The sequence below is a fragment of the Orcinus orca genome, chromosome 5 (assembly GCF_937001465.1).
Source record: "Orcinus orca chromosome 5, mOrcOrc1.1, whole genome shotgun sequence".
NCBI classification, from domain to species: domain Eukaryota; kingdom Metazoa; phylum Chordata; class Mammalia; order Artiodactyla; family Delphinidae; genus Orcinus; species Orcinus orca.
The window spans coordinates 50,343,201-50,355,207 of NC_064563.1; the positions used below are offsets into that span (position 1 = coordinate 50,343,201).

Here is a 12,007-nt window from a genome sequence, read left to right on the forward strand (position 1 = left end):
TTGTAAGGAGGTAATTAAGGTTAAACGAGGTCACGTGGTGGAGCCCTGTTCCTGCAGGACTGGTGTCCTTATTAAAAGAGGAAAAGGTACCAGAGATAATCTCTCTCCCTCTCTTTCTCTCTCTCTCTGTCTCTCTGTCTCTCTGTCTCTCTGTCTCTGTCTCTGTCTCTCTCTCTCTCTCTGCACATACGCACAGAGGAAAGGCTGTGTGAGGACACAGTGAGAAGGCAGTCCCCTATAAGCCAAAAAGAGGGGTCTCACCAGAATCCAACCCTGGTGGCAACTTGATCTTGGACTCCAGCCTCCAGAACCGTGAGAAAATAAATTTCTGTTGTTTAAGCCACACAGTCTGTGGTATTTTGATATGGAAGCCAGAGAAGACTAATACAGTACACAATGAAAAATTTTCTTTACACCCAATCTTCTAGTCCTCTAATTCATTTACAATGAGACAGAAACTATTATTCTTTCAATCTTTCCAGAAATATTTGCTGTATGTATAAGTAAACAAACACCAAAAAACATACATTCATATCTTTGCATTTTTAAATAAATAGCAACAAAATACTATATACACTATGCATTTTTAAATTAAACTATTGCAATATTGTGAATCATAGGAGGTATACATTTAGTTTTCACCCACAGTTCCTGGCTCACAGCTCCCTTGGAATTTTCTGAGTGATAAGAGCAATGGGAGCATCTTTTGTTATAATGTCTGGTCTCAGTTCCTGGAAACACTTCAGAGCCACAAAGGTGAAATCATTGTGTTGTTGTTCATAACAAGCTCCTTTGGTGACTTTTGGAAAGCACCTAGGGATGAGGGCTAGATGGCCAAGGGAACCAACCGTAAATAGAGGGGTGGAACTTTCAGTCCCACCCCCTGATTTCCAGGGAGAGGAGAGAGCTGGAGGTTGAATGAATCACAAGTGGCAAATGATCTAATCATGTCTATTTAATGAAGCCTCCATAAAACCCCAAAAGGACAGGGTCGGGAGAGCTTCCAGGTTGGTGAACACGTGGAGATTGGGGAGAGTGGTATGTTCAGGAAGGGAATGGAAGCTCCTTGCTCTTTCCCCATACCTTGCCCTATGTGTCTCTTCCATCTGACCATTCCTGAGTTACATTCTTTTCTAACAGACTAGTAATCTAGTAAGTAAACTGTTTATCTGAGTCCTGTGAGCCACTCCAGCAAATTAATTGAACCCAAGGATGCGGTCATAGATTTATAGCAAACCTTGGCTTGCAATTGACATCTGAATTGGGGGTAGGGGCAGTCTTGTAGGTCTGAACTCCTAATCTGTGAGAACTGACACTATCTCTGGGTAAATAGTTTCAGAATTGATGTGAATTGTAGGACATCCAGCTGGTGTCTGGAGGATTGTTCAAGCATTGCTTAGTGCTGTGGGAGAAATCCCCCTCCACACACGCACATTGGAATCAGATCCTGTAAAAAATTAATAAACAGAAACTTCGATTAAATAGAGTCTGGAGACCAGATGGGGGAGCTCTCACTCCCTGCAATCGTAGCAGAGTCAAACAGGAAAAAGAAAGACTCCTCATCTTTCCTGACAAGGATTCAGCCAATGAAAAGCCATGGAAGGCTTGTTTACTATGGCCCTCTCAACTTTTTTTTTCCTCTAAAGAGAATCTCTTTCCCTTGCTGTGGGGGAACTTGCACTTGGCTCACCATGCTTGCAGACCACAAATTGCAATTCTCTGCTGATCCTAAATAAATCCATCTTTGCTGAAGAAATATCTAGCAGTCTATTTGTTTCAGATCAACAGTTCCCAAACCCCAAGTAACCATACACATTAGCCACCTTTCACACGGTAAATAAAGAGCTTTCTAATTGATTTTAAATTGCATGTGAATACATCAAAATTTATTTGGTCATTCCTCTAATAATAAATTTTATTTCCAAAATTTTGTAACTAAAATTTTGTTATACTGCATAACTTTTATATATGTCATTTCCTACTTGCAAGTGTATCTGTAACATGAATTCCTGAAAGATGAATTGCTGCATAAAAGGGTTTTGGCACTCATATTTTTGATAGATATTGCCAAATGTCCTTTCCTATGGGATAAAATTAATTCATATTTTCTACAGAAATTTATGAGAATTCCTGTTATCTCACACCATCACACACACAGACACACACACTGTGTTACCAAACTTTTGGAACTTCAAAAATATAAAATATAATAATTCAGTATGGTTTTGATTTATATTTTGATTACTCTGAGATTGAATATCCCTTTATATTAGAAAGCTGGATATAACACTGTTAGCTCACCTTTTATTTTCTTGCATTTTTTTTTTGTTGTTGTTAAAACCTTAATTTTATTGTCTACGTAGTTAGTCAACAGTCTGAAAGAAAACTATAAATATAGGTGCTACACCATATCTAAATTATGATCTTTGATTCCAAATAAATCCTATTTAAATTTTTAAAAAAGTAACTGCATATCAAATTTTATTTTAATTAATGAAATGAAAGCTTGCTTCTGCTTTTGAAAAAGGTTTAAGTATTACACCACTATTTTTTTTTTAATTGCCACTATTTTGTTATGCTACCCTGGAGGTGAAACATATTTCTCCATAATCGTTAGAAAATGTTTATACTACAAAAATCACCCAGTCTTTCAAATTTTTTAAAAGTCAATATGCCAGTCTTCTTCACGATTGATAATTTCATCAGTCCATCCAGAAATGCAACTCCATCTTACAACCTGAATTAATGTTTCCTATTAAAATTGGTGCATATAAAAAAAGTTTTAGGTATTTATTTCCTATTGAAAAATCTGAAACTTCCAAAACACAGCACTACAACTTAAAAACATTTATTCTTAATAGCATATTTCCATCTCTGCTTTTTGCAAGTAGTGGAAATATATATGAGACAGATATCTAGAAATAGATATAGTTTAATGAAAATAATGAAAGAAGATTTATAAATTTGTAAAATTAGTCAAACTTTGTCATAGAACAAAAAGACATATCTAGCTAATGGCCTGCTTGTTCCAAATAGTACTAAAAACAGAATTGTCACATATACACACACAAAAACCATTTTGTTCTAATTATTTCAACTGTACAGTGGTCCTCATTAAAAGGGAACAAAAAGTACAGAAAAAGTATTTTTAAAATCTCATTAAATTATATGTAATAACTGAAGTTTATGTCAAGATTTTTCTTTAGGAATGAAAATGATAAAGCAAAGAGTGTGAAAATCTTAAGAAAGTAGTATTAATTAGTAAGATTAATAAGAAATGTATTTTGGCAAATTGGCACCGTAGGTGGCTCAAACTCCATTAGCTATTTCTCTGAATCAGAAGGGGACTTTCTAAGTACCTGTAAGCCCAATTGAGTGGGAAAAAGATTCTTTTCTGTAGCTGGCAGTTTTCCCAGCAGTGATTGGCTTTATTATGAATAGGAACAGCTTAATTCTGAAAATGTACTGTTGAATGGTTGGAAAGGACTATTAGACTGTGAAACTTACTAGCACAAATGCACAGAGAAGAAACATTGTTCCCAGCCTAAGACTCTATTCTCAAACAGAGAAATGTTCTCTATTAAAATTAGTCTTAAAACATAAAAAAAAGTGAAAACACTAAATTACCTCAAAAATGAAGAGAAAATACTGAAGAGTACATGATCAACAAGAGTTACTTTAGCTATCTACAAGTATACTTCTTTTATTCTAAAAAATTCTATTTACAAAGTATGTTTACGTTGCATTATAAGACATGTATCAAATGTTAAGTCATTATAGCAATTTTATAAGATGATTCATATCCTTTCAAATATTTTTTGTCACCATTAAAAAAATTAAAATGCAGTAAACTGTCATTGCCGCAAAAGAGCACGTGATCTTAAGGGAAGAAACATCTCACTAGAGTTTCCACAAGTTCCTTCTTCTTCTAACTGCAGCTCTGGTGGCAAAGGAGGAGCCCCAGGGTCCCCAGGTCTAGGAAGCGTAGTTGAAGAGAAGGTGGGGTTTTCAGTTCTGCCTACTTCTAGAACAGGCAAATTTAGAGAAGAATCAGTAGAAAAAAAGGGGGCTGTGCTGGATTCTCCTTCTGGATGGTATATGACGGTGGATGCTCTCAGTTTTTCAGAGAAATTACTGTCATCTGAATTTGATCTAGAGAGGTTGTGGCTCCATCTGGAAAAGGCTCACAGCTGCTACATTTCAGTCCTTTCAGATGTTCTAGTTTTATATTTCTAAGTTTTAGCACTTCATCTGTAATCTTCTGTATCAGGAAGTTCTGTGTTTTTTCTCGCCGAATAGATTCAACCAGGGTATCTAGTCCTTTGGGGTTTTCTTGTAAGTAGTCTAACAATTTTCCAGCCCTTTTTCTACTTGATGTTCGACAAGAAATTTCTTCAGTGTCTTCTCTACTGAGTATTTTTTTTGCACGTAGATGATCAAAATGTCTCTCAGCTATGATTTTTTCACACAGGTATACACGCAAATTTTCTAAAGCGTCCTTCTTCACTTCAGTCAGGTCCTCCTCGGTGAGGGACGGCGCAGTGGGCTCCATGGTGAAGGCGGGAGATGGCGCTTCTTCCGGGTCCGGGAGCTCGGGCTGCGCCGCCCCGCCCAGGCTGGGGGCTTCGGCCTCCGGATGAAGGGGCAGAGGGGGAGGCGGAGAGGGTCGGGAGGAAGAGGGCTACGCCTTCGAAAACAGATGGACTCGTGGGTCAAACTGTAGCGCTTCCGGCTCTGCCTTTGGGAGCCGAGGGCTCAGCCGACCTAAACTTCCCGACGCGGAGCTCGGGTTCCCCTTTCTTGCATTTTTAATATGCTATTTAATTGACTGTTGTGTAAAGAATTGCCAAAACATTGATGATAATCTACTGTTCTTTTCCTTATGAATGATTTGGCCTTTTTCATTCGTTTGTTCAATTTTTTTTAATTTCCAGCAATTTTAGAATATATCTGATTTTTGTTTGTTCCAAGTTGACTTTCCCAGTATGTAGAATGCTTTTTCCCTACAAACTTTCAAATGTTTTAAAATCTTTTTTAAAAATTGAGAATTTATCATGAAATATAATTTTTAGTATTTGAGCCATTTGATTGTTTTTTTCTATTCAAGGACTCTCAGTATACATGTATTGGATCTTCCTTGCCTAACTTCTCTGTTCATCACATTTTTTACAATATGTTTAAACCTTCAATTTCTTTATTTTTAAATTTTTGTTTTTCACCTTCTACTACGTTAGTCATTGTTTTGGGTTTTTTTTCTCATTTATTCTTGATTTCTGAAATGTTTCTTTTACTTTTTCCAAATATTTCTTGAATTTTTATGTCCATCTTCTGATGTTTTATGGTTCCGATTTTGTTGTGTTCTTATATCGTCTATCTTTGTTTTATTTGAATATAATTTAAATCTAATTTGTGGGCATGCCTTTCTGATGCCCTTTCACTGTTTGTAAGGATGTTATCCAACTTCTTATTCTCTTTATTTCTTGAAATAGTTCTGAATGGAATTCTTTGTCACAATCATTTTCTATTGCTTATTTCTCATTGCTAGGTTAGATTTGTCTTCCTGAATGGCTTCACTTCTCTAGAAACCTCTCCTCTATTGTTTTTGTGAAGTGATCAAAATATGGTCTCCTATTTTGTGGTATCTCCGGGCTCTATTTCCTATCCTCACTCTTATGTGAATTTCTTTCTTTGCCGTTATTGTACTTGTCCTGCTTAAATAGGATAATATTCTCATCAGTTTTTCCTTAGTGTGAGGCTCTTTCCTAAATCATCTGGCTAATTTTCAGTATTCATGAAGCCCCATTGGTCCCAAGTTTTCAGGCATTATTTGGAATACCTGGCATTAACTCAAAACTCAGAGCATAGATTCTCTTCTCAATTGAATTTTCTGTTCTCAAATATTCCCATTGTGCTTCCCAGTGAATGCCTATATGATATTTGGGGCATCCCTCTTCTCTTGCATCCTTTACAATTTGCTTTAGTTTATGTGTTGATTTAACTTCTTAAACTGTTTTTCTGTGTTCTCCCATGTCAGATTTTAGTATATTTTCTTGTCTTTGACCCTCTTTCTTGACTCTGTGCAGTTCTACATTATGGAACTGTTTCTCAGCTACAATCATGTCATTATTTTATTTTAGTTTATGGAAAAATATTTAGCCCTTGTTTCCATTTTTCTCCTTGGCGAAACTTTTCTAGTGAATGTTCTTTGTTTATGATTTGGTTTCCCTTTGTTCTGATAATATGTGTGTAGATCCAGTCATATTTCCTATGGAAAGTAGGTTTTTCAAGTAGTTAAGGCTCTGGCTCCTTTCAAAAGCAATACCATTGTAGTAGAGTACTGGCTATTTTGTAACTGGCTGCCCTCTATTTCTATGCTTTAGGTTGACAGTGGAAAAGGACAGAACTCACGCTTGCTGGCTGTACTTTTTTAAACAGCTTATTAAATTTCTAGATTTTGCAAAAAGTTTATTTTCAGGTCTATAGATCAATTGCAAATATTTCTTTTTTCTGTCCTCAGAAGAATAGAAGATAGCTTCTCTGGTTCCACATTAAATGAAAAGATTTTGGTAATTATTTTGTAAACTATGCAGTTGGGACTGTTGTGTACCAGCCAAACAAAAATTTATTGAGTGCTTACTACGTGGCTAGAGGAGGATAGAAGAGTAATAAGAGCAATATTGTGTCTAGGTGAGGATAGAAGGATAAAGTAGCTAACAACACAAAAAAGTAACAGCACTCAAGGATTTTATATTATAGGGAGAACAGATATACAAAGAAATAAGCAGGCAACTAAGTTATACTTCAGAGGGAAATAAGATACTTGGAGAAAAATAAAGCATGGTAAGCATAATATGAAAATCCTGGAAGTGGAGGATGGATTGCTCTTTTATATAGGGTGGGGCAGGAAGAACCTCAGTGGTAAATTAAAATTTGAGCAGAGACGAAGAAGAAATGAGGACGTGAACCATGTAAATAACTGGAGAGAACCTACAGCCTAAGAGTCTAAATGCATGTGTAACTCAATATATTTACTCTCCTCTATGTTAAGGCATGTTTACTAGTATCCTGACCATTATAAATTTTATAATCCTGGTATTTTAGCTTATTTTGACTTTCTGGTTTAATTTACCCTCTCTTAATAGCTTTCACTTTTCCACCTGTATATTATTTTAAATTACCATATTTATGCTTCTTTTTCCATTACAAAAACATATAATTGATTGTGGAAAGCCTTTGATAAATTATAAGGGAGTTTCTAAAATGCCATTGAGACAAACTTGTGATAAATATTTATTACTTTACCTGTTTCACCACCTTGAAAATGTACCTGCTTCCTCTGAGTCCTGTTTCTACAGATGCAGCAAGAAGCTATTGTATGAGTTGGCCCATGGCCATCACCTATAATTGAGGAATCTTCTGGCCAAAGACATGGAAAAATACTCCCTAATAACCAAACTCTGAGGCATTATTCAATCTGTACTCTAAAAAAGGTGCTTCCCAGTCCGTTGTATATAAATCTCCTGGTGATCTTTTTTAAACGTGGGTTATGATTGAGTATAGAGATTGTGAATATTCTACATTTCTAATAAGTTCCCTGGCAATGCTGATCCCTTCATTCTGAGGACCACATTTTGAGAAGCAAAGCTCTAAAACTTGACCCAATGACTCAAATCATAAACCCAGATATTATACTCAACTTCTCAAGGACTGTTTCCACCTAAGCAGCATTTTTCTGAACTTTAGAAAAAAATAAAAGGCACTCTCTAGAAGTCGGAACTTGAAAAAGGCAGCCCATGGGTGGATGAACTAGAATAGATGACCCACTTAGACAGATATTTTAAGAGACAACACACCCATTGTAAGAATATATAGTTCTAACAAGACTCAAAGATTGGCGATTTGAACAAGAGCTGCATTTCTGCCTTCACTCTCCCTGTGGCTGGGTCCCTTTAAATGCCACAAACAGCATAAAGAGCAACCTAGAATTTCTCCACCCTCCTGCTCACCATCAGCTATCAAGCCATGTTGATTCTAATTCAGATATTATCGTTAATCCATATTCTCTCTCCAGCTACACACATTCAGACATTATTCACCGTACTCTAATCAGTCACCTTACTTCAGCCACCTCCCCAGAAAGTATTTTCTTTATTGCAACCATATTTACCTTTCTGAAATATAACTCTGCTTACACTCCTCTTCTTTTTAAAAGTGTGCAAGAGCCCACACTGCATAGAAGATTAACTGCAAATTCTTTAGCATGGCATGGAAAAGGTTTTAAGGTACTAACCCAAACTGTGACTTCTATTTCTTCACCCATAGATTGTAGGTAGTGTCACTATTGTCAGTCAGTTTTTGGTACCTTATATCTCACTGGTTTATTTGCCTAGAATTTTGGTCCACTACCAAGGCATAGCCAGTATACCCGGGCAAGAAAGCTATGAAGCTCAAACCTGGGTTGGCAAACAAAATAGCCCACAGTATAGTCCCTCAGACAAAATTATATCAACAGATTTTGTTACAACTGAAAGCTTGAATGCAGTGATAGAACTTAATGATAACCTTCAACATTATTTATCAACTTCCAAACTTCCATTAAAGACTTAACACAGTTCACAAGGGGAAAAAAAAAAAACTACCTAGTACGGCAGAGAATGTGTAATGTCTCTCCGGCTCATTAAAATGAATAATATTTTATCTTCCTGGACACAGAATTAGGCCTCATTTCCCAATCCACTTCTATATAGGTGTAGCTACATGTTGAAGTTATAACTGACCTGTGGTAGATTGTTAGAGTGATGTCCCTAGCAAATCATACCTCCCTATGTCTCCATTCTTTTGCAATGTGACTTCGCTATTCCTCCAATCAAGAGGTGGAGCTCGTTTCTGACCTCTTTGAATTCATGCTGGCCTTGTGACTTGTTTTGACCAACAGAATGCAACAGAGGTAATGTCATGTGACCTCTGAACTTCTGTTTTCATCCTCTTGAAACACTAACCTGCAGTGCCCATTCTTTGAAGAAGCCTGGGATGAAAGACTATCTGGGGGTAGAAGTCCAGCTGATCCACCTGAGCTCAGCTTTCAACTGACCCATCAGCTGAATGTAGCCACATAAGTAAGCCAAAATAAGACCAGGAGAAAAAGCTGCTCAATCAACCAATAGAATTGTGAGAAAAGAATAAATTGTTGTTGTTTGCAGATATGGAGTTTTAGTGTTATTTTTTACAGAGAAATGGATAACAAATACAGCAAGTAATGTTCACAAAAGTGATTGTACCCCTTTTTAGGCCCGACACATAAAACCCTCTGATGAGCACTCCTCCATACTAATTTCCTTTTCTCAGTAGCTAGTGGGGAGATAATTCTCAGCAAGACCTTAGAAGCCATTTATTGAAGATGGCAAAGCCCCTCTGAGCCTGGTTCCTAAATGACTGACTATTGACATATTCATCAGGAAAGTACAGATACTTGAGCAAGAAATAAACTTCAAGTGTATTTTAGCTTTACATATTTTGAGTTCTACTTATTACAAAGTTAGTCTGTTCTAGTTATTATGCCAACAGTCATACCATTAATACAATCTTTGACATTTCTTCAGCTAATATCTAGTTTCAGAAGCATTTTATTTATTAGCAAAGATGTTTTTGTGAAAAAAAATTGGACTTTAGTTATATGTAATTATGTTTGCAATATAAATTATTTTCTCACACTAGGACATTAGAGAAAAATTCATGGGAGTAAAACTTTTATACATAATTTCAGCACTAGTATTTTGGCACATTTCATTCTTTGCATATGACCATTTTAACCTAAATTTGTACATTCATTTTACCTAATATTACATAATAAACAATTTCTATATGCATTCATAACCACTTTTTTAAGTGATTGCATCCTACTCCATCTAGTGGACACAGTACAATTTATTTCTCATGCCTTTTTATTGATAATTTAAGCTGTGCCAAATATTCAGTGTTGTAACTCTGTAATGAGCAATATTATAAATATAGCTTTTACTGTTTCATATAATTCCTTTATTCTTATTTTCTTAAATTCAATAATTTGTGTTTTTATTAAAATTACTTAATTTTAAGTTATTAATTATTTAATTTTAAGTTATTAATATTATTAAATTAGTAAAATATATTGTCTTTGCTTGGTTTCTGTTATGTTTATGTAAGGATAATAACATTAATGTAACATTGAATTCTTCTTTACCAAGCTTGGCAGACTTCCCTCAACTGTCATGCTTCATCACTAAGTATTATATGAGATCATGATGATTATTACTTACTCCTCAAAATCTTTATTGTTTTTTCTCATAGTTCATCACTTTTCTTCTTATCTTCTTTTTTCTGTATCCTGAATCATAGTTCCCAAGAACCAAGAATGCTTTTAGTCTACTGAACCTTCTTCTCTATATTATATTCTCACCCCTCAAAAACCAATTATTTAATGTAACACAAGTGAAAGACAACCACGCCTACCACCCTGGCACTGATTTTCCACATTGTCTTCTGTTGTCCAAAATATCTCCACCTGAGTATCTTGCTGACATCTGGAATGTAAAATAAAAGCCACATAAGTTATATTATCTTCCAGCACATATTACATATTCTTCCCAACCTTCTCATTACTTTAAAGATGTTCTTCTCAGCATTCCTCTGCTTTCCCAAGTTTACACAGAACTTTCTCTTGCTATTCAGGCTTCTGTATTTTTCCTTAGCGGTCTCATAGTCTTCTTAAAAGTATATATATATACTTAAAAGTTATTAAAATATATATATATTGTTTACATTTGCTTCAATATATATATATTGTTTGCTCTTTTCCTTTACATTTGCTTCAATTTCAATTTTCCGTCACAGTGAATTGTGATATCAATCACCCAAACATTCTAATCAAAAACCTGGGGGTCATTCATGTATTCTTCCTCATGATAACAGTACCTTTTAGCCTGTCACCAAGTCTTTTTTTAATCACTTTTTTGGTTTGGTTTTGTTCTATTTTTCTTGTTTTATGTTAAAATTTTTATTGAAGTGTATGTTGAAGATTGCACAAATCTTAAATAGCTTGACAAATGTTCACCAACTAAGTAAATACACATATGTAAGCTGGACCCATTTTAAGAAACAGAATATTGCTAGCACCTGAGGAACCTCTGCTATGGCCCCTTTCAGTCACTAAATCTCATCTAAATTTAACCATTATGCTAATTTCCAACACCATAGATTGGTTTCTCCTGTTTTTGAACTTTATAGAAGTCAAATAATACATTATGTACTCTTTTGCATTTGGCTTTGTTCACTAAACAGCATGTTTGGGTCATCCATATTGACTGTAGTCATAATTCTTTCATTCTCAATGCCGTATAGCTTTCTTTTCAGTGTATGCTACCAATTATCCTTATCCATACTTTGGATGATAGATTTTTAGTTTGTGTTATTTGGAGAGTTTATTTTGAATAGTGTCACTATAAATGTTTCTATATATGATTTATGGTACACATATTTAGGCATATGCTGGATATACACTCAGGAGTAGAATTGCAGGGTCATGGAATATGAACTGACTTTTTTATGGGAACTTTTATCTTTTGGTAATAGCCCCATCCCAATGCTATCTAGAAACTCCACATTGTCACCTTATTAGCATAAACTCTCACTTGATTAAAAGGGGCTCTTTGTGAATAACAAAAGACACTTCTATCACTCAGGAAATTCCAAGCATTTTAGCTCTATGTCAGGAATAGTGGCAAAGATCAAATATTTCTTATTATACAACAGCATGTGTCAAAATTTTATTCTTTCTTTTGGATTACTAATATTCCTTTTATGGCTAAATAACATTTTACTGTATGTATATACCACAAGGTATTTATCTATTTTTCTGTTGATGGACATTGGGCTGTTTCTACCTATTTACTATTAATAGTGAAGCTATGAATATCCATATACATGTAGTTGTTTGAATACTTGTTTTAAATTCTTTTGGATATGTACTTAG

At 35.2% G+C, this 12,007-nt stretch overlaps 1 protein-coding gene across 1 annotated transcript; it reads right to left on the bottom strand.

Moving 5' to 3' along the window:
* Positions 1 to 2,765: 2,765 nt before the first annotated feature.
* Positions 2,766 to 4,796, bottom strand: LOC105748039 (B-cell lymphoma/leukemia 10-like). Its single transcript, XM_033429588.2, is given in 2 exon segments — positions 2,766 to 4,165; positions 4,168 to 4,796. Coding segments are annotated over 2 exon segments (696 nt in total). The 5' UTR covers positions 4,553 to 4,796; the 3' UTR covers positions 2,766 to 3,854.
* Positions 4,797 to 12,007: the final 7,211 nt, after the last annotated feature.